Here is a 21525-nt window from a genome sequence, read left to right as displayed (position 1 = left end):
GCGGGTGTCCCTCCCCCGGCCCCCAGGGCGTATGCCCAGGTGGCGGCAGCCCCCCCACCTGCCGCTACATCATTTCTCCCACCCACCACTTCTGCTACCAGCTATAGTGGCTGGGGCCCCTTTCCCACCATGACCAGGAAGCACGGCATCCATTGCCTCTTGGTGCCCACCTCGCCCCACGTGGAGACCTACGTGCGGGTGTTGGCGAGGTTGGTGGGGCCCACGGCCATTGTGGTGGTCTCTAAAATGTATGGCAAGGTCATCTTCTTATCATCGGAGGCCGCCGCCCAGGAGGCGGTGGAGGAGGGCCTGGCGGTGGGGGGTGGGTGTTCGTCCCCCTGGAGCTGCTAGAGGACCTGGGCGTCCACCTGGTCCTGACCTCCGTCCCTCCCTTTCTTCCCAATGCCGCCCTGTTACCCGCCCTCTCCACCCTGGGGAAACCCATCTCTGTCATCAGCCCTCTCCCGTTGGGCTGCAAAGACCCCGCGCTCCGTCACGTCCTCTTGTTCCGCCGGCAAGTGCAGCTTCAACTGCCGCTGGTGGCGCGTGATGGAGAGGCGCTCGAGAGGTCCTTCCTGGTCCCCTACCAGGGGGCCCATTACCTGGTGCACTACTCCATGGGGGAGGCCCGGTACTACCTCTGCCGGGCGATGGGGCACGTCCGGAGGGACTGCCCCTTGGCCCAGCAAGGAGAGGCATCCGGAACCCCCGAGCCCTGGCAGGGCACCGGCCCCGTTATCACCGGCGCCCATCGCTGCCTGGCCCCCGAAGCCACCCCTCCTCCTTCCCAGTCTACCACTGCTCCCGCTCGGGCCCAAGGGGCAGCTCCCCCACTATGCCCAGACGAGCGGGAGAGCCCCGCCCCCGCTGCTTGCAATATGACGGGGCCTGTGGAGGAGGGTGCAGCAGGGACACCGCTGGGCATGGGAGAGGGCCTGCCCCGGGGGAATCCTCCCTCCCTCCTGCAGCCCCACCGTTACCCCCCCAAGTCCCTGAGCCATCGCCTCTGCCCCCTGACATGACCGCTGCTAGCCAGCCCCCGGATGATGCCATGGAGGGCTGGGCCCTGGTCCAGGGGAAGCGGGGCAAGCGGAAGGCTTGAGCTCCACTCCTCCCAACCAATGCGGAGGCCCCCCGAAGACCAGGAAGGGGGGCACCAATGAGGAGCCTTCTGCTTTGCCCACAGGTGTATTCCTCCACCGATGCCAGCTGGGGAAGACGTGGCAGCACTGGAAGGCAGTATCTCCCCTCCACGGGAGTCCCTCCCATCCAAGACCCCCGAGGGAGCCCCTTCTGCCCTGGTACCATCTGAAGCCTCTGTGAGCCCCGAGGCGACCGTCGCGTCGGGTGCCAGCAGGGAGAACCCCGGGGTGACAGAAAGCGATCTCCCCTCCATATACGAGGAAATCGAGGCCCCGGGTCTGACCCCGGTCATCCAGGGGGAGGACGACCCTATGCCAGCGGGCCTTGATCTGTCCGACCTCACTCCAGCCCCCCTTTTCCCATGCTCCCTCCCCCTAACCGTCGTTTCCGCTCCCACCTCAGAGGAGCCCGTGGACTCCTCCATCAATCCAGCCACAGAAGGCACCCCGCTGATGGCCACCGAGCCTGTTGAGGCAACGGCCAATGCCATGCGGCCGGGACCCGAGCCACCAGGGGCACCCCTCGTTGGTGTGGAGCAATTGACTTCCTTCCCGGGCGGGGGCCCTACAGAAGATAGTCCACCTCCTGATGCCGTGGCTGCCAAATCCACCATAGAGCCTATACCTGGCTTCGCTGAGAGCCCCGTCCCCACCCCGTCAACCCTTGAACCTGATTGGGAGGTGCTACCATCTAGTTCCTTGGCTTTTGAAGCCCAGAATCTCGCCTCTGACCCTGACCCTGACCCTATCCCATCCACCTCCCGTGATATTATTGCCACGCCTGGGGCTGTCTTCTTCCCTTTTCCAATAGATGACCCCCAGGGAGTGGCCTGTGCTTTCCCCTGTCCCGACCCACCAGGGGCTGCTATCTTCCCTCCGCCGCCCTCTATTGCCCCAGGATTCGAGGTGGGCCTAGTAATGTCAGCCCATCAGGTGCCCCGTTGGGGGTCCGCACCCTGTCTGCCCGTCTCGGTGGGCCACGGGGCTGTACCAAGGGCCCCGTCGGAGAATAACCAGGAGACCGTAACCCCACCCCCACATGCACTGCAAGAGGAGTTGCGGGAGTTTTTAGAAGACGTCCGTGGCTCCCACAACAAGGTACAGCTTGCTCTCCAGCGATGCGGGGGACTTTCATCAAATCCTCCGGGCTGCGAGGGCCCTCATGGGGGAGGGTAAAAGGACCAAGAAGCAGGCCGCCGTGGCCTACCAACGGGCCCGCCTCTTCCGTGATTCTTTACTCACCTACGGGGTGTTGTGCGGCCTGTCGGGAGCAGTGAGCGTCCCTGCCAGCGAGGATCCCCCACAGCCCTCCTCATGGCACCTCTTACCATCGCAACATTGAACACCCGGGGTTGTAGGATGGGTCTCCGCAGGTCCCAGGTGCTCTCCTTCCTTTGGGAGCGGGGGTACTCTGTGGTTTTCCTGCAGGAGACCCATACGAACCCGACCGCTGAAGACAGCTGGCAGCTGGATTGGGGGGACAGGGTCTACTTTAGCCATCTCACAGTTCGTACAGCTGGAGTGGCGACCCTGTTCTCCCCCGACCTACGGCCCGAGGTGCTGGGGGTCACTGAGGCTGTGCCGGACTGCCTGCTACACCTCCAGGTCCGTATGGAGGGGCTCATGGTCAACCTCGTTAAGATCTGTGGCCTGACATCAGGCCCGGAGCGGCTGCAATTCTACCAGCAGGAGTCCGCCTTCCTCAGCACCTTGGATCCTCCTGAGTGCTTGGTCCTGGGTGAAGACTTCAGCACCACCCTCGAGGAGTGGGACCGCTTGGGGACCGAGCAGTGCCCGGCCGCAGCGGACGTCCTCCGGGAGATAGTCAAACACCACTCCCTGGTGGACGTCTGGCGCGATCATCATCTGGATGACATTTCCACGTTCACCTTTGTCCGGGTGGTGGCACATCAGTTGCGCCACTCCTAGTTGGACCACATTTATTTATCACACTTCTACCTTTCACGAGCCCACTCCTCCAGCATCCAGCCGGCCTCATTTTCTGACCATCATTTAGCCACCGTGACGGCCTCCCTCTGCACGGAGAGGCCGGGGCCAGCCTATTGGCATTTCAACAACAGCTTGTTGGAGGATGTGGGCTTCGTGACGTCCTTCCGGGATTTCTGGCTAGCCTGGCGAGGGCGGTGGCATGCTTTTTCCTTGGCACGGTGGTGGTGGGACCTGGGGAAGGTGCATGCCCGGCTCTTCTGCCACGACTACACCTGGGGCACCAGCCAACGGAGGGATGCGGCGATAGAACAGTTGGAACGGGAGGTCTTAGAGCTGGAGAGGCATCTGGCCGCCAGCCCCGAGGATCCACCCCTCTGCGGAGCGTGCCGGGAGAAGCGGGAGGAGCTCTGGTCCCTCAAGGACCATCAGGCCCAGAGTGCCTTTGTTCGATCCTGCATCCGCCTCCTTTGGGAGATGGATCGCAGATGAGTTGCATCCGAGAGTGCTAAAGGAACTGGCGGTTGTGATTGCAGAGCCATTGGCCATTATCTTTGAAAACTCGTGGCGAACGGGGGAAGTCCCGGATGACTGGAAAAAAGCTAATGTAGTGCCAATCTTTAAAAAAGGGAAGAAGGAGGATCCTGGGAACTACAGGCCAGTAAGCCTCACTTCAGTCCCCGGAAAAATCATGGAGCAGGTCCTCAAAGAATCAATCCTGAAGCACTTACATGAGAGGAAAGTGATCAGGAACAGTCAGCATGGATTCACCAAGGGAAGGTCATGCCTGACTAATCTAATCGCCTTCTATGATGAGATTACTGGTTCTGTGGATGAAGGGAAAGCAGTGGATGTATGTATCTTGACTTTAGCAAAGCTTTTGACACGGTCTCCCACAGTATTCTCGAAAGCAAGTTAAGGAAGTATGGGCTGGATGAATGCACTATAAGGTGGGTAGAAAGTTGGCTAGATTGTCGGGCTCAACGGGTAGTGATCAATGGCTCCATGTCTAGTTGGCAGCCGGTGTCAAGTGGAGTGCCCCAGGGGTCGGTCCTGGGGCCGATTTTGTTCAATATCTTCATAAATGATCTGGAGGATGGTGTGGATTGCACTCTCAGCAAATTTGCGGATGATACTAAACTGGGAGGAGTGGTAGATATGCTTGAGGGCAGGGATAGGATACAGAGGGACCTAGACAAATTGGAGGATTGGGCCAAAAGAAATCTGATGAGGTTCAATAAGGGTAAGTGCAGGGTCCTGCACTTAGGACGGAAGAACCCAATGCACAGCTACAGACTAGGGACCGAATGGCTAGGCAGCAGTTCTGCGGAAAAGGACCTAGGGGTGACAGTGGACGAGAAGCTGGATATGAGCCAGCAGTGTGCCCTTGTTGCCAAGAAGGCCAATGGCATTTTGGGATGTATAAGTAGGGGCATAGCGAGCAGATCGAAGGACATGATTGTCCCCCTCTATTCGACATTGGTGAGGCCTCATCTGGAGTACTGTGTCCAGTTTTGGGCCCCACACTCCAAGAAGGATGTGGATAAATTGGAGAGAGTCCAGCGAAGGGCAACAAAAATGATTAGGGGTCTGGAACACATGAGTTATGAGGAGAGGCTGAGGGAACTGGGATTGTTTAGTCTGCAGAAGAGAAGAATGAGGGGGGATTTGATAGCTGCTTTCAACTACCTGAGAGGTAGTTCCAGAGAGGATGGTTCTAGACTATTCTCAGTGGTGGAAGAGGACAGGACAAGGAGTAATGGTCTCAAGTTGCAGTGGGGGAGGTTTAGGTTGGATATTAGGAAAAACTTTTTCACTAGGAGGGTGGTGAAACACTGGAATGCGTTGCCTAGGGAGATGCTGGAATCTCCTTCCTTAGAAGTTTTTAAGATCAGGCTTGACAAAGCCCTGGCTGGGATGATTTAATTGGGTATGGTCCTACTTTTGAGCAGGGGGTTGGACTAGATGACCTCCTGAGGTCCCTTCCAACCCTGATATTCTATGATTCCCGCTTCTTCTATGCCCTGGAGAAAAGGAGGGGGGGGCCAAGAAACACGTCACCTGCCTCCTGGCAGAATACGGCACCCCCCTCATGGAACCGGTGGAGATCTGCGGGAGGTCCTGAGCCTTCTACGCAAGCCTTTTCTCCCCGGATCTGACCGACCCTAGCGCTTGCAGAGTGCTCTGGGAGGAGCTACCTACGGTCAGCGCGGGTGACCGAGACGGCTCGAGCTGCCTCTCACTCTTGCCGAGTTCTTGGAAGCCCTCCGTCGCATGCCCACAAATAAATCTCCGGGCATGGACGGGCCCACCATGGAGTTCTACCGCGTGTTCTGGGACATCCTTGGCCCAGACCTAGTCACCGTCTGGGCCGAGTCTTTGCAGAGCGGGGTCCTCCCTCTTTTGTGCAGGCGAGCCATGCTCGCCATATTGCTGAGGAAGGGGAACTCCGCGATTTACGAAATTGGCGTCCCGTTTCGCTCCTCAGCACGGACTACAAAGTCATGGCAAAAGCAATCTTGCTGCGGCTAGGGTCCGTGCTGGCAGACGTGGTCCACCCAGACCAGACCTACACCATCCCGGACCGCAGCATCTTTGACAACCTATATCTGGTCCTGGACCTTTTGGAACTCGGGTGTAGGGATGGTCTGTCGTTCGCCCTCCTGTCCTTGGATCAGGAGAAGGCATTTGACAGGGTGGATCACAGGTATCTCCTGAACACTCTGCAAGCATTTGGTTTTGGACCCGTTTGTGGATTTTCTTCGGGCCTGTACGCCTCCTCAGAGTGTCTGGTCAGGCTCAACTGGACCCTGACCAAACCGGTCAGCTTCGGGCGAGGAGTACGGCAGGAGTGCCCTCTCTCGGGCCAGCCGTACGCTCTGGCAATCGAGCCCTTCCTCTGTCTCCTCTGAAGGAGGTTGACAGGGTTGGTGTTGCGGAAGCCGGAGCTGCGGCTGGTCCTGTCGGCATACGCTGATGATGTGCTCCTCGTGGTCCAAGACCCGGGCAACTTGGCGCGGGTGGAGGCTTGTCAGGCCATCTATTCAGCAGCCTCCTCCGCCCGGGTCAACTGGGTTTAGAGCTCTGGCCTGGTGGTCGGGGACGGCTGGCAGGTGAGCTCCCTCCCACCCGCGCTTCTGGCCATCTGGTGGAGTGCAGATCCGCTCCTCTATCTTGGTGTTTACCTTTCTGCCATGCATCCCTCTCCGCCGGAGAACTGGCAAAATTTAGAGGGCGGGGTGATAGAGCGACTCCGGAAATGGACAGGACTACTCCGGTGCCTCTCCCTTCAAGGGAGAGAGCTGGTGCTTAATCAACTGGTCCTGTCCATGCTCTGGTACTGGCTCAACACCCTGGTCCCGGCCCCAGGTTTCCTGGCCAACCTCTGGACATCGATTCTGGAGTTCTTTTGGTCAGGACTGCACTGGGTCCCTGCAGGGGTTCTCCATCTACCCCTGGAGGAGGGAGGGCAGGGCCTGAAATGTCTGCACACTCAGGTCCATGTCTTCTGCCTCCAGGCCCTGCAGAGGCTCCTTTACGGTGCAGGTAGTCCGGCGTGGAGCATACTGGCGCAGGCCTTCGTGCGCCGCTTCCGAGGGCTCTGATACAACCGGCAGCTCCTTTATCTCCATCTAAGAGGTCTTCCACCACATCTCTCCGGGCTGCTGGTCTTCTACCAAGACCTCCTCTGGACCTGGAAACTGTTTTCAACGACCAGGTCCGTGGCGGCCACCGAGGGGGCAGATCTCCTTGCGGAGCCCCTGCTACACAACCCCCAGCTCCGCGTGCAGGTGGCGGAGTCCCACTCGGTGCACCAGAGGTTGGTTCTGGCAGAAGTCACAAGAGTCGGAGACCTCCTGGACTATGACCGGGGAGACTGGCTGGATCCCCTGATGCTCGCTCAGCGCTTGGGCCTCTCCAGACCTCGTACTCCCCAGCGCGTACTTCAGGAGATGAAGGCCGCTTTGCAGCCCGCTGCTCGGGTTTATCTCGATCGGGTCCTGCACGAGGGCACGCCCCGCCCACCCTCCACGCCAGGCCCGCTGGACCTTTTAATTGGGCCCCTGCCCCGTGGACCCAACCGACCCCCCTCACCCCTTCACTGTGAGCCGGCTGCACGAGCTGCAGCAGGTCTGCTTCCAGACTGCGCCAAGGAAACATCTATACACGGTCATGCTCCACACCCTTCACGCCGTCACCCTTGTATCCCACCCTGATACAAAATGGTGGGACCTCCTGCCACCTTTGGAGGGTGAGAAGCCCCGGTGGGCCAGCCTCTATTCCACCTTGGTCCTGAGGCCCGCCGGGGATATCAGTTGGCAGCTCCTTCACGGAGCCGTGAGCACGGGCGTGTTCTTGGCGCGGTTCACCTTATCCCAGACACCTCCCCCTTTTGCGGCGTGAGGGAAACCCTGGCACATATATATCTGGAGTGTGCCAGGCTGCAGCCCCTATTCCGGCTCCTCACCAATATTTTATTCTGTTTTTGGCTGCACTTTTCCCCTCACCTTCTTATTTATGCACTCCCTATCCATGGCCCCACAAGGTCACGGGATCTCCTGGTGAACCTCCTCCTGGCCCTAGCTAAAATGGCCATCTATAAAACCAGAGTAAGGAGGTTGGCCAATGGAGTCTCCTGTGACTGTGGGGCCTATTTCCGATCCTCGGTCCGTTCATGTATCCAGGCAGAGTTCCTCTGGGCAGCATCCACTGACTCCCTTGACGCCTTTGAGGAGCAGTGGTCGCTGTTTGGGGTTCTCTGGTTGGTGTCCCCGTCTGGTTCCCTTCGTTTGACCCTTTGACCACACTCCTGTCCCTGTTATTTCATTAGTTGTCCCCCGGATTTATTTGGTGTCCAGGTCCTGTGGATCCCCCTCTTAGGCTGGGAGGGGATCCTTTAGCAGTGGACAGGCTTCACCCGCCCTCTTCCCGGATCCCAATAGGATTACTCTCCTATAGCCATCTGGCCTGACCCTGTCACATATCCCCCCCTCTGCTCAACACTACGGGGTTAGGCAAAAAAAAAAAAAAAATTACTCTTCTATAGCCATCTGGCCCGACCCTGTCACAGTAGTGATCAACGGCTTGATGTCTTGTTGGCAGTCAGTAGCAAGTGGAGTGCCCCAGAGGGCGGTCCTGGGACTGGTTTTGTTCAACATCTTCATTAATGATCTGGATGATGGAATGGATTACACCCTTGGTAAGTAAGTAAGCAAGCTGGAGGAAGAGGTAGATACGCTGGAGGGTAGGGATAGGGTCCAGAGTGACCTAGACAAATTGGAGGATTGGGCCAAAAGAAATCTGATGAGGTTCAATAAGGATAAGTGCAGGGTCCTGCACTTAGGACGGAAGAACCCAATGCACAGCTACAGACTAGGGACCGAATGGCTAGGCAGCAGTTCTGCGGAAAAGGACCTAGGGGTGACAGTGGACGAGAAGCTGGATATGAGCCAGCAGTGTGCTCTTGTTGCCAAGAAGGCCAATGGCATTTTGGGATGTATAAGTAGAGGCATAGCGAGCAGATCGAGGGACATGATTGTCCCCCTCTATTCGACATTGGTGAGGCCTCATCTGGAGTACTGTGTCCAGTTTTGGGCCCCACACTCCAAGAAGGATGTGGATAAATTGGAGAGAGTCCAGCGAAGGGCAACAAAAATGATTAGGGGGCTGGAGCACATGATTTATGAGGAGAGGCCGAGGGAACTGGGATTATTTAGTCTGAGGAAGAGAAGAATGACGGGTGATTTGATAGCTGCTTTCAACTACCTGAAAGGGGGTTCCAAAGAGGATGGAGCTCAGTTGTTCTCAGTGGTGGCAGATGACAGAACAAGGAAGAATGGTCTCAAGTTGCAGAGGGGGAGGTCTAAGTTGGATATTAGAAAAAACTATTTCACTAGGAGGGTGGTGAAGCACTGGAATGGGTTCCCTAGGGAGGTGGTGGAATCTGCATCCTTAGAGGTTTTTAAGGTCAGGCTTGACAAAGCCCTGGCTGGCATGATTTAGTTGGTGTCGGTCCTGTTTTGAGCAGGGGGTTGGACTAGATGACCTCCTGAGGTCCCTTCCAACCCTGATCTTCTGATTCTATGATGGTGACATTTCAACGACATGCAGCAATGATGGCTTCAGAGACAGCGCGGCAGCATTTGTACATGTCATCATGACGTTTCAGCGCGGTGCTGTGATGTCACGCATGCAGTGATGGTGGTGGTCAGAGTGGCACCCTAAGGCCTTTCCGGTGATGGTAGCTGACGTGGTGCAAGGGTGTTGTCTGAGGCATTTGAACACGCGCGGTGACATCACACCCTGCGGTGCCGCTGGGGGGCGCTGCACGGGGATGTCAGCATGGCCCTGTGAGGAAGCCTGCGGCGATGGATGCGAGGTGGCATGGCGGGGCTGTGAGCTGCCCCGTCACCAGCACCCTCTCCTGGCAGCACCCTCCTGAAAGGTCACCCCGGGGTGCCCCGCTCTGCTAGCCCCCCATCTGGCAGCAGCCAGGCTGGGCAGCCCGCAGTGCCCTGCTGCACCAACTCCCGGCCAGGCAGCCGGGCTCCAGCGGCCTCCCGCCCAGTAACGGTCACTCTGCGCACGCGCCCCCCAGAGGTGGCACGAGCCACCCCGCGAAAGAGCGAGGGGGTTTCACGGGAGCGCGCCCCCGCGAGGGGGCGAAGGGAGCGCGCGCGGCCGTCACGTGTTCCCGTGCTCCCTGCCGCCCCCCCCCCCCCGCCGGCCGGTCGCCTCCTGTGCCGCCGCCGCGGCCCGCCGCTTTGTGCAGACGGCAAGATGGCGGCCAGTAACTACTACGGCTTCGCGCACGGGGCGGCCGCCGCCGCCGGGCCCCAGTACAGGTACGGGGCGCTCCCGCCGCGCGCGGGCTGGGTGGGGCCGCCGCGCCCCTCCGCCCCGATCCGCGCTCAGGCAGCGCCTCTGCCCGGGGGGTGGCGGCAGGTGCGGGGCGAAGCAGGGAACCGGCACGGGAAGGCTCCGGGCGCTGCCGGATCCTCCGGCCCCCTTCCTCCACTTCAGACGGCTAAAATGGCGGCGTGGGGAGTCAGGGGGTCTGCCCCCCTGCATCGCTACCCTCCTGCTCTCCCCGCCTCCCCGCGGGGGTCTGCCCCCCTCCATCGCTACCCTCCTGCTCTCCCCGCCCCCCCCGGGGGTCTGCCCCCCTCCATCGCTACCCTCCTGCTCTCCCCGCCCCCCCCCCGGAGGTCTGCCCCCCTCCATCGCTACCCTCCTGCTCTCCTCCCCCCCGGGGATCTGCCCCCCCCATCGCTACCCTCCTGCTCTCCCCGCCCCCCTGGGGTACTGCCCCCCCTCCATCGCTACCCTCCTGCTCTCCCCGCCCCCCCCCCCGGCATCTGCCCCCCCCACCGCTACCCTCCTGCTCTCCCCCGCCCCCCCGGCAGTCTGCCCCCCCCATCGCTACCCTCCTGCTGTCCCCACCTCCCCCCCGGGGTCTGTGCCCCCTCCATCGCTACCCTCCTGCTCTCCCCGACCCTCCCGGGGGTCTCCCCCCTCCATCGCTACCCTCTTGCTCTCCCCGCTCCCCCTCCATCGCCACCTTCCTTCTCTCCCCTGCCCCCCCGGGGGTCTGCCCCCCCCATCGCTACCCTCTTGCTCTACCCGCCCCTCCTGGGGGTCTGCCCCCCCCATCACCACCCTCCTTCTCTCCCCTGCCCCCCCGGGGGTCTGCCCCCCTCCATCGCTACCCTCTTGCTCTACCCGCCCCTCCTGGGGGTCTGCCCCCCCTCCATCGCCACTCTCCTTCTCTCCTGGCCCCCTCCATTGCCGCCACCCTCATTCCCCTGCTTCCCCTTCCTCCATCGCTGCCTTGCTGGTCTCCCCACCCTTCCTCCCTCGCCACTCTCCTCATCCCCCTCCTCCATCGCCACCCTTCTGGTCTCCCCGCCCCCCCCATGGGGGTCTGCCCCCCCATCCATTGCTACCCTACTGCTCTCCCTGCCTCCCCTCCATCGCTACCCTCCTGCTCTCCCTACCCCCCTACGGGGATCTGCCCTGTCCTCCATCGCCAGCCTTCTCTTTCCCCTGCCCCTCCCACTGGGGTCTGCCCCCCTCCTCCATCGCTCCTGCTCTCCCCGTCCCCCCACGGGGGTCTGCCTGTCTCCTCCATCGCCGCTACCCTCTTTCCCCTTCCCCCCCCACGGGGGTCTGCCACCCTCCTCGTCCTCCTGCCCCCCCACAGGGGTCTGCTCCCCTCCTCCGTCGCCCCCCTCTTCGTCCCCCTGGCCCTCCCGTTCCTCCGTCACCCCCCCTCGTCCCCCTGACTCCCCTCCTCCATTGCCACCCCTCTCATCCTGCTGCCTCGCCCTCCTCCGTTGCCACCCTTCTTATCCCCCTGTCCCCACATGAGCATCTGCCCCCCGTTCCTCCGTCACCACCCTCTTGCTTTCCTGGCCCCCTCCATTGCCACCCTCCTCATCCCACTACCCCTCAGTTCCTCCATTGCCACCCTCCTCATTCTCCTGCTTCCCCTTCCTCCATCGCTGCCCTGCTGGTCTCCCTGCCCTTTCTCCCTCGCCACTCTCCTCATCCCCCTCCTCCATCACCACCCTTCTGGTCTCCCCGCCCACCTCCATCATCACCCTCCTCGTCCCCTTACCCTCCCCATTCCTCCATTGCCACCCTCCTGCTCTGCCTGTCCCCCACGTGGGGGTCTGCTCCCCTTTCTCCATTGCCACCCTCCTAATCCCCTACCCTGTACATTATGGGGGTCTGCCCTCCGCATCGTGCCTCATCCTCTGCCCCACACAGGTGGAGTTCTGCCACTGGATCTGCCTTCACCTTTCTCCCCTTTTCATCATTGTCATCTTCCTCATCTTCTGACCCCACATGCAGGGGTCTGCTCCCCTTCCTCAATCCTTACCCTCCTCCTCCCTCACCCCCCCATCCTTGTTTCCTACTTGACTGGGAACTTACCCCTACCCCATCTGTCATCTGTCTCAGTGCTTTCACACACTGGAGGCTCATTTCCTAGCTCCTCTCTTCAGACACACTGTGGTGCCTCCATGCCCTCAACCCTTCCTTTGCTTCCCTTTCCCTGCTTTCAGAGGATCCCACCATTTGCGCGCACATAAGTGGCTTTGCCCTTTCTTCAGATCTGCTTGCCTTGCTCTCTTCCCACATCTACTACCAGTGGGGCTCTCCCACGTGATCAGCCTTGTCCTCTCATTAACCCCCACCACAGTATTCATCCCTCTGTTCTCACATCCACTGGGGCGTGTCTGCTGATCTTTGTCTGCTCTTCATTCTTCACATGGTGACAGGTTTCAGAGTGGTAGCCATGTTAGTCTGTATCAGCAAAAACAATGAGGAGTCCTTGTGGCACCTTAGAGACTAACACATTTATTTGGACATACACTTTCATGGGCTAAAACCCACTTCATCAGATGCATGGAGTGGAAAATACAGTAGCAGGTATATATACACAGTACATGAAAAGATGGGAGTTGCCTTACCAAGTGGTGATGGGGGTCAGTGCTAATGAGACAGTTCAATTAAAGTGGAAGTAGTTTATTCTCAACATTAGAATACCAAGGAAGGAAAAATCACTTTTGTAGTGGTAATGAGGGTGGCCCATTTCAAACGGTTGACAAAAAGGTATGCATAACAATAGGGGGAAATTAAGTTTTGTAATGACCCATCCACTCCCAGTCTTTATTCAGGCCTAATTTGATGATGTCCAGTTTGCAAATTAATTCCAGTTCTGCAGTTTCTTGGGGTTTGTTTTCGACTTTTTTTTGTTGAAGAATTGCCACTTTTAAATCTGTTATTGAGTGACCAGGGAGATTGAAGTGTTCTACTGGTTTTTGAATGTTATAATTCCTGATGTCAGATTTGTGTCCATTTATTCTTTTGTGTCGAGACTGTCCAGTTTGGCAAATATACATGGCAGAGGGACATGATGGCATATATCACATTGGTAGATGTGCAGGTGAACGAGCCTCTGATGGTGTGGCTGATGTAGTTAAGTCCTATGATGGTGTCCCTTGAATAGATATGCGGACAGAGTTGTCACCGGGGTTTGTTGCAGGGTTTGGTTCCTGGGTTAGTGTTTTTGTTGTGTGGTGTGTAGTTGCTGGTGAGTGTTTTGCTTCAGGTTAGGGGGCTGTCTGTAAGCAAGGACTGGCCTGTCTCCCAAGGTCTGTGAGAGCGAGGGATCGTCTTTCAGGATAGGTTGTAAATCCTTGATGATGCGTTGGAAAGGTTTTAGTTGGGGGCTGTAGGTGACAGCTAGTGGCATTCTGTTACTTTCTTTGTTGGGCTTGTCTTGTAGTGGGTGACTTCTGGGTACCCTTCTGACTCTGTCAGTCTGTTTCTTCACTTCACCAGGTGGGTATTGTAGGTTTAAGAACACTTGATAGAGATCCTGTAGATGTTTGTCTCTCTCTGAGGAATTGGAGCAAATGTGATTGTATCTTCGAGCTTGGCTGTAGACAATGGATCATGTGGTGTGGTCTGGATGAAAGTTGGAGACGTTTAGGTAAATATAACGATCAGTAGGTTTCCGGTATAGGGTGGTGTTTATGTGACCATCGCTTGTTAGCACTATAGTGTCTAGGAAGTGGATCTGTTGTGTGGACTGGTCCAGGCTGAGGTTGATGGTGGCGTGGAAATTGTTGAAATCCTGGTGGAATTCCTCAGGGGCCTCCTTCCCATGGGTCCAGATGATGAAGATGTTATCAATGTAGTGCAAGTAGAGGAGGGGCGTTAGGGGACGAGAGCTGAGGAAGTGTTGTTCTAAGTCAACCATAAAAATGTTGGCATACTGTGGGGCCATAGAATCATAGAATATCAAGGTTGGAAGGGACCTCAGGAGGTCATCTAGTCCAACCCCCTGCTCAGAGCAGGACCGATCCCCAATTAAATCATCCCAGCCAGGGCTTTGTCAAGCCTGACCGTAAAAACTTCTAAGGAAGGAGATTCCACCACCTCCCTAGGTAACGCATTCCAGTGTTTCACCACCCTCCTAGTGAAAATGTTTTTCCCAATATCCAACCTAAATCTTCCCCACTGCAACTTGAGACCATTACTCCTTGTTCTGTCATCAGTTCCCACTGAGAACAGTCTAGATCCATCCTCTTTGGAACCCGCTTTCAGGTAGTTGAAAGCAGCTATCAAATCCCCCCTCATTCTTCTCTTCTGAAGACTAAACATCCCCAGTTCCCTCAGCTTCTCCTCATAAGTCATGTGTTCCAGTCCCCTAATCATTTTTATTGCCCTCCGCTGGACTCTTTCCAATTTTTCCACATCCTTCTTGTAGTGTGGGACCCAAAACTGGACACAGTACTCCAGATGAAGCCTCACCAATGTCGAATAGAGGGGAACGATCACATCCCTCGATCTGCTGGCAATGCCCCTACTTATACAGCCCAAAATGCCATTGGTCTTCTTGGCAACAAGGGCACACTGTTGACTCATATCCAGCTTCTCATCCACTGTAACCCCTAGGTCCTTTTCTGTAGAACTGCTTCCGAGCCATTCGGTCCCTAGTCTGTAGCGGTGTATTGGATTCTTCCGTCCTAAGTGCAGGACTCTGCACTTGTCCTTGTTGAACCTCATCAGATTTGTTTTGGTCCAATCCTCCAATTTGTCTAGGTCCCTCTGTATCCTATCCCTACCCTCCAGCGTATCTACCACTCCTCCCAGTTTAGTTTAGTGTCATCTGCATAGATGCATAGCATGGGTATCGTCACAGGACCTAACCTCATCAGCCACACCATCAGGGGCTCATTCACCTACACATCTACCAATGTGATATGTGCCAGCAATGCCCCTCTGCCATGTACATTGGCCAAACAGGACAGTCTCAACGCAAAAGAATAAATGGACACAAATCTGACATCAGGAATTATAACGTTCAAAAACCAGTAGAACACTTCAATCTCCCTGGTCACCCAATAAGAGACTTAAGTGGCAATTGTTCAACAAAAAAAGTCAAAAACAGAGTCCAACGAGAAACTGCAGAACTGGAATTAATTTGCAAACTGGACACCATCAAATTAGGCCTGAACAAAGACTGGGAGTGGATGGGTCATTACAAAACCTAATTTCCCCATGCTAATTTCACCCTACTGTTACGCACACCTTCTTGTCAACTGTTTGAAATGGGTCGCCCTCATTGCCACTACAGCAGTAATTTTTTTCCCTCCCTTGGTGTTCTACTGTTGAGAATAGCCTACTTTCACTTTAATTGACTTGTCTCGTTAGCACTGACCCCCCCCCCACTTGGTAAGGCAACTCCCATCTTTTCATGTACTGTGTATATATACCTGCTACTGTATTTCCACTCTATGCATCTGATGAAGTGGGTTTTAGCCCACGAAAGCTTATGCCCAAATAATAGTCTGTAAGGTGCCACAAGGACTCCTTGTTATTCTTGAAATGGGGGCTCTAACTCCACAGGAGTCCTGCTATTCCTTGTTATCTCCAGAGGACTCTGCCTTTTCCAGGGATTTCCTTACTAATCCATCATGCCCCAGGGTGTTTAGTCTGTTGCTTCCCCAGGGCTTTGCTTGCTTTGCTCCTGTATCTTCCCCCAAGTGCTTAGTCCTTCCTAGGGATCCCCTTATCTTAATTGATGCTTCCAAGAATCCTTTCTGTTCTCCCATCAATCCTTGGGATGCATTCTGTCACCTCTCTTCTCATATTTAGGGGGTGCTTTGCCTTCAGGGATTCCCTCTATTCCCACATGTCGCAGGGTGCTGTACCTCCTCCAGAAATCTCCATTCTCCATGTTTTTGTCCTCCCTTTGTTCAGTATACTACCTTCCCAAAAATGTCCCTTCTTCCCTGTCTTTCTCTCTTCTCCAGGGCTCCTTTCCTCTTTCTCCTCCCAGGAATGCTCTGCCTCACCCCATATCCACCTCACTCCCTTGTGCTGCTAATCCTCTCCCTGCTTTCCTCTTCCAGCTTGGGCACTCAGTCTTCTCAGAGGATTCCCTTTATTTTCCCCTCACTCCCACCCTCATAGGTTTCTCTGCCTCTCAAAGGCTCCATCTGCCCACCCACCTTTACATTCTTTCCTGCCAGTTCCCCCGGCATGCTCCAAGATTCCACCTGCCTAATTTTCCAACTTCTCTCCTTGGGGCTTGCTGCCGCCAATAACCCTCTGTAGCTGTTCTCCCCTGAGATGCTCTGTCCAATGATGTCTTTGCCTGTTTCTCCTAAGCCCCACCCCATGCTCTCGTCCAACAGTTCTTCTTTCCTTCATGTTCTCTGTATCCTATGGGTCCCCTTCTATCGTTTCATCCCCCTCCTGGAGGGCTCTTCCCTCTGCAGAGATCTATTCTGACCATCTCCCTTTCCTCAGGGTGCTTTGTCTCATGGCTGGGGTGGGGTTGCATTGCCTCAGAGTTTCTTGTCCATAGGGTATGTCTTCGCTGCGGAGTTAACTCAAGTTACTTTTAGCCTACCTCAGTTGAGAATTGGCACACTGCTGAATAACACTCAAGCTGCTTGTGTCCACACTGAAGCAGTGCTCATTTGTGTGTGGGACTAAGACCTTTCGGGGCATATCTCATGTTTCTTTGCATGCAGTAAGCTGAGCTGCTTCAGGAATTCTTTCCCAGTGAAGTGTGGGAGAGTTTGTCAGTTCTGTCTGAGCACATTTGGGGAATTGTGAGAAGGCATTGGAGTACTAGTGGCACTCAAGTAGAGCTAACCTGGATTCACAGTGCAGAGGGATTGTGTTAGCACAACTTGTCATCTGCCAACTCTGCCAGCCAACTCTAAAGCAGTACCCCATGAAGGTAAGGGTTTTGTGTGTGGATGATCTCAAGTTAAGGGCAACACTTGAGGTAACTTTGCAGTAAAGACAAACCTTAGTGATTGCTGCTTTCTCCAAGGATTTCCTTGTTTTCCATCTTTCCAGGATTCCCCCTCCCAGTTGCTATGCAACTACTGCTGTTTATTGTCCTTGAGTTTTGAAAACATTTTGCCGGACTCTAGCAGTCCTTTCTTCTCTCTCCCTGCCAAAACAGTTCCCAACTGGAGCTGTAGGGAGGAAGCAAACCATACAGTTGGAAACTCCTCTCCACCCCAATATTTCCAAGGAGGTTTGCATTTGTCCTTTTCCCAGTCCAGCTTACCGTCTATGAAATGTCTGACTAAATGTTGGTTTCTAATGCATTTTTGACAGGTGTTCATGCAGTTATAGCACTTAGTATAAGACTGCAGTGTAGCTTTTAACCTGTCCAGTGAGTTGGAAATGATTCACCAGTGCAATTAAAATCCTGTAAATTTGTCAACTTCTCCAGCAGAGTTGGTGACCACTTTCTTGGTCATGGAATTTTAAGATGGTTTAGTTGGGGATTGGCCCTCCTTTGAGCCAGGGGCTGGACTCGATGACCTGAGGTCCCTTCCAACCCTGATATTCTGTGATTCTAAGATATGTCCCAGAGTTGGTATAAAAAGGGGGTGGCTGTTTGTTAAGCATGTGGGATTGTGAGAAACACCAGTCAACTTGACAGTTTCAGTACTTTGGATGCCTTCCTGAAGAGTAATATTTTGCTACTACTGCTAGCAGCACATTTCCAGTAATGGAAAATGCATGTGCCACTGGTGTGTTTGGAGCAGCGTGTTTGACTATTTCAATTGTATTTGCATTCTCAATACCATTCTTGGCATGTTGCTTGCCAGTTCTAGCTTGTATATACAAAGAGACCTAGTTGCATACTATTAACCTGGCATAGTCTGCTCTTAAACATATTTAAGGACTGCATCTGTGTTTTCAACCTGATGTGGAAAATACTGTGAATTTGCCAATTTGTCAGTGAGAAAATTCAAACTATTTCTTGTCACTTCTCCACTGATAGAAACTAAGTTACTTAAAGCATTTGAAGATACTATACTGAGCAGTAATAAACATGAAAACCAAGCATTTGTCTGAATTAATTCACTTGTAAAAATTTGAATGCAGCTGCATTCTCAGTATTCTGGTTTGGTTGGTAAAATGTACCACAGCTGCATGTGTGTGACACCACCGTTAGTATGCAGTTCTGAACGTCTTTATTAACTGCTTTAAGAGCAGTTTGAGATAGTAGCTTGTCAGTCTTGGAAGGATTGAATATTAATAAATTCTTGTGTATCACAGCAACACAACCTCAATAAGTAGAATCCTATAGAAAATGGATGTTGTGTGACATTCAAATAATTCAAATGTTTCCATATTATGTATTTCTGCTTGTTTGATGATGGTTGACGCTCTCACAATTAGCCCATTAAATTAGTTTACATAGGTACTGGACTTCCAAGTATGTATTTCTCGTTATCTTGAGTATAAGGAATGTGGCGGTATGAACATCATGAAGATAACTTATTAGATGACTTAACTTTTATGGCACCTATTTACCATCTAACAAATCTCTGACAATACCATGAAAGATAAACTCTCGCAATTAAAATTGCTTCATTCTAATACTTTGAAATAACAGGGTTTCACACTTGCAACAAACTGGCTCTTAACTCTAAAGTGAGGATACTGCACAGATCTCATATCTTTACCTCTAAAGCCTTGGCTGTAACTATTTCTACCAGTGTAAGTCTGTAGAAGTTCAAAGCCCTGTTGAATCCAGTTTTGGAGTGAAATGAAATAGAGGGTATGAGAAACTTTGCAGGATGCTTGGCCATCCAGACTTATTAGGGCCTTAAAAACTGAAATGGAAACCTTAAGTGCTGTATACCTACCAACAGGCCGCCAGTGTGTAGTTAGCCATCAGGTAGACTTGCTCCACTCTTATCACAACCAGTTGCTCTGTTGCAGTCCATAGCTGACAGATCAGCTTCTTAGATAGCCCTATAAAAGTAGCACATTACACTAATTCTATTGTGAGGTTAAAAGGACTGTCCCACAGTTACCAGGTCAGAATGCAAGCAGAAGAGTTGCATTCTAGCAATATTACTGAGATGGGAAATTCCCACACACCCACACACAGATGCTTGACATCTGATCTTCTACTGTTAGCCCATATCAAGGCTAGATCCATCATCCTACTGAAGCACCTCCTTGTGTGAAAGTGGAAGGCATAGGGAAATACTATTCCGTACACATCACCTACTTGAACCAATCTGCATAATTTAAATCTTGCAAGGGTTCAGTCTTGGCCAGTTTGTCATTCAGTCCCAAACATGTCAGACACCACCATAGTCAAGAGATAAGAGAAATATACAGTGGGGTATCATCAGCATAGTAATGATAACCCAAGCCCTATCTTTCAAAAATCTCTCCCAAAGGCAATATATAGACATTGAAAAGCACCGGAGTCAAAACCGACCCATGGGGAACTTCACATGCAATCCCAGTACAGGCAGACGGAAGATCACCCATCGCCACCGACTGGGAGCACTCTGTCAGGTATGACTAAAACCAGTTCAAAACGGTCCTGGTCATACCCAGCCTGGCCTTCAGGTGATGCAGTAACATAGTGTTCCACAGTAGCAAATACTGCAGATCCCATATCACCAGTAATGAAAGGCCTCTCCTGGTGAGATCCCTTACAACCTATGTTGACCAGGGCTAGCTTGGTGTGTATTTTAGGAAAAGTTATTTCTTTATCTAATTGCTGTGTCTGCTGCACCAAACAATACATACTACAGAAGACAGTATTGCATCTGTGATTTAAAATGTTTTAATTAAGAACTTCAGACGGATGTTACCTCATCTGACTATAAGATCCCAGGACACTATCCATTATAATTTGACCTGAATGCAGAACACGGTTTCTAGAAAAAAGTGTTCCTTATTTGGAGTTTTTAGGATATCTCAAATTACATTAGTAAATGGTCACCAGGTGTGTTTCTCCCACTTTTACAGGATATTTTAAAGGGAATTGACTGAGCAATCTTGAATAATGAAGGCACAAATAGTTTATTATAAGAGAATATTGTAGGGTGACTGTTACAATCAAATTTCAAGGTAGTTGGGTAATTTATTCTTGATAAGTTACTGAATATAGTAGATTAATTTTTTTTAAAGAACTGGTAATATTTTTAATTCTTTAAAATGTTTACATGTAACTCAATCTTTTTTTTTCTTTAATCTAAGATGCCTGTTTTGAAGTCTCTTCACAAACAGTGGCTCTTGGTATTTGTTCTCAAGATTCTTGCTTCTCTTTGAACTCCAAATCATTTGTTGATTAGTGTATTTTGGGGCTAATTCTTTTCATCAGCGTATAGAAACAAAATTAAGATGGAGTACAAGAACATCTCCAAATTAACATCTTTGATTATTATGTAGTGTGGTTTTTATTTTTTACTGGTTTCTGATGTTTCAAATATCTCATTATGGGATAAAGTTAGGATAGTGCAGTGTCACATCTGAACCTGAAAAAGTTGATTTGAAGCCATAGATTATTCAATGACTGTCTAATTTTGATGTTTTAAAAACAGATTACTTGTCCATTGGTTTCGATGATAAAAACCTGTGGCTTCAAACCTACATGCATAAATATCACAGGTGCATCCAAGAGGATTGTCACAATGGTTTTTATCTTTCTCCCTAAACTCTTGAGTGGGAATAGAAAGATGCATGATCTTGCAATAGAAAATGTGTTTCTTTGAAAAATGCATTTGCCCGTGGTAAGTTAATCATGTTTTTTATTAAAAAAAAAAAAAAAAGCTTAAATTCTACAGAAATGTATTCTGTTAAGGTACCCTCAAGTTTCAGAAACTGTCCTGGCGTTAATGTGGGAATTGATTTTTCAAGGGGTGTTCATTGCTGCAGCAGAGTGAAATTAACAAGATTACATGGGTGTTAATGCTAAAAACTGTCAACAGCAATGAAACTGATGTTCATACTCCTGCTTGGAAAGATATTACTAGCAGACACTTGAGTTACTCATAGGAGAAAAGGGCTCAAAAAATGGGAGTCTTGTGTAAGAGGTGGAGTAATGGAAACCCCTGGTATTTTGAGTTAACTCTTTGCAGCAGCCAGGAGAGAAGAGAGAACTCCATCTTCCTTATGTTAGAAACAGGATTTAGATCGAGAATTCGGAATGCCTGAAAACTGTCTCCAGCTGGTCCATGAGCTTTATGAAGGTTGCACCACTACCATCCGCTCCATGGAAGGAGAGACGCCTGAAATTCCTATCTGTAGCAGTGTGAAGCAAGGCTGTCCGCTCAGCCCCATCGTTTTCAACTTAGCCATGGAGCTGCTCATTTGAGCCATCTCCAGCAGTTTAGATTATTTTGATCTGTACAGTAGTAGAGTGAATATCCTGGCCTACGCAGATCTGGTCCTGATTGCAGACAACCCTGACGGTCTCCAACAAATGCTCGATGTCACCAGCCAGGCTGCCAACTGGATGGGACTCCGCTTCAATGCTAGGAAGTGTGCATCCCTGCATATCGATGGCAGTAGAAGGGACCCGGTCCCGGCGACACCCTTTCAGATCCAGGGTGAACCATGATGTTCCTCGAGG

General features: G+C 52.8%; 1 protein-coding gene across 5 annotated transcripts in view; it reads left to right on the top strand.

Moving 5' to 3' along the window:
• Positions 1-9484: 9484 nt before the first annotated feature.
• LOC144280101 (zinc finger RNA-binding protein-like) overlaps positions 9485-21525 on the top strand; it is an 85607-nt gene continuing 73566 nt past the window's right edge. For all 5 annotated transcript variants that reach the window (XM_077841844.1, XM_077841843.1, XM_077841846.1 and 2 more), the window contains exon 1: positions 9485-9934. In XM_077841844.1, the coding sequence (XP_077697970.1) occupies positions 9870-9934 (65 nt within the window). In that variant the 5' untranslated portion in view covers positions 9485-9869. The remainder of the gene's footprint in view (positions 9935-21525) is intronic.

The sequence above is a fragment of the Eretmochelys imbricata genome, chromosome 25, assembly GCF_965152235.1.
Source record: "Eretmochelys imbricata isolate rEreImb1 chromosome 25, rEreImb1.hap1, whole genome shotgun sequence".
Taxonomy (NCBI): domain Eukaryota; kingdom Metazoa; phylum Chordata; order Testudines; family Cheloniidae; genus Eretmochelys; species Eretmochelys imbricata.
This window is presented reverse-complemented; position numbering and strand designations above follow the sequence as displayed.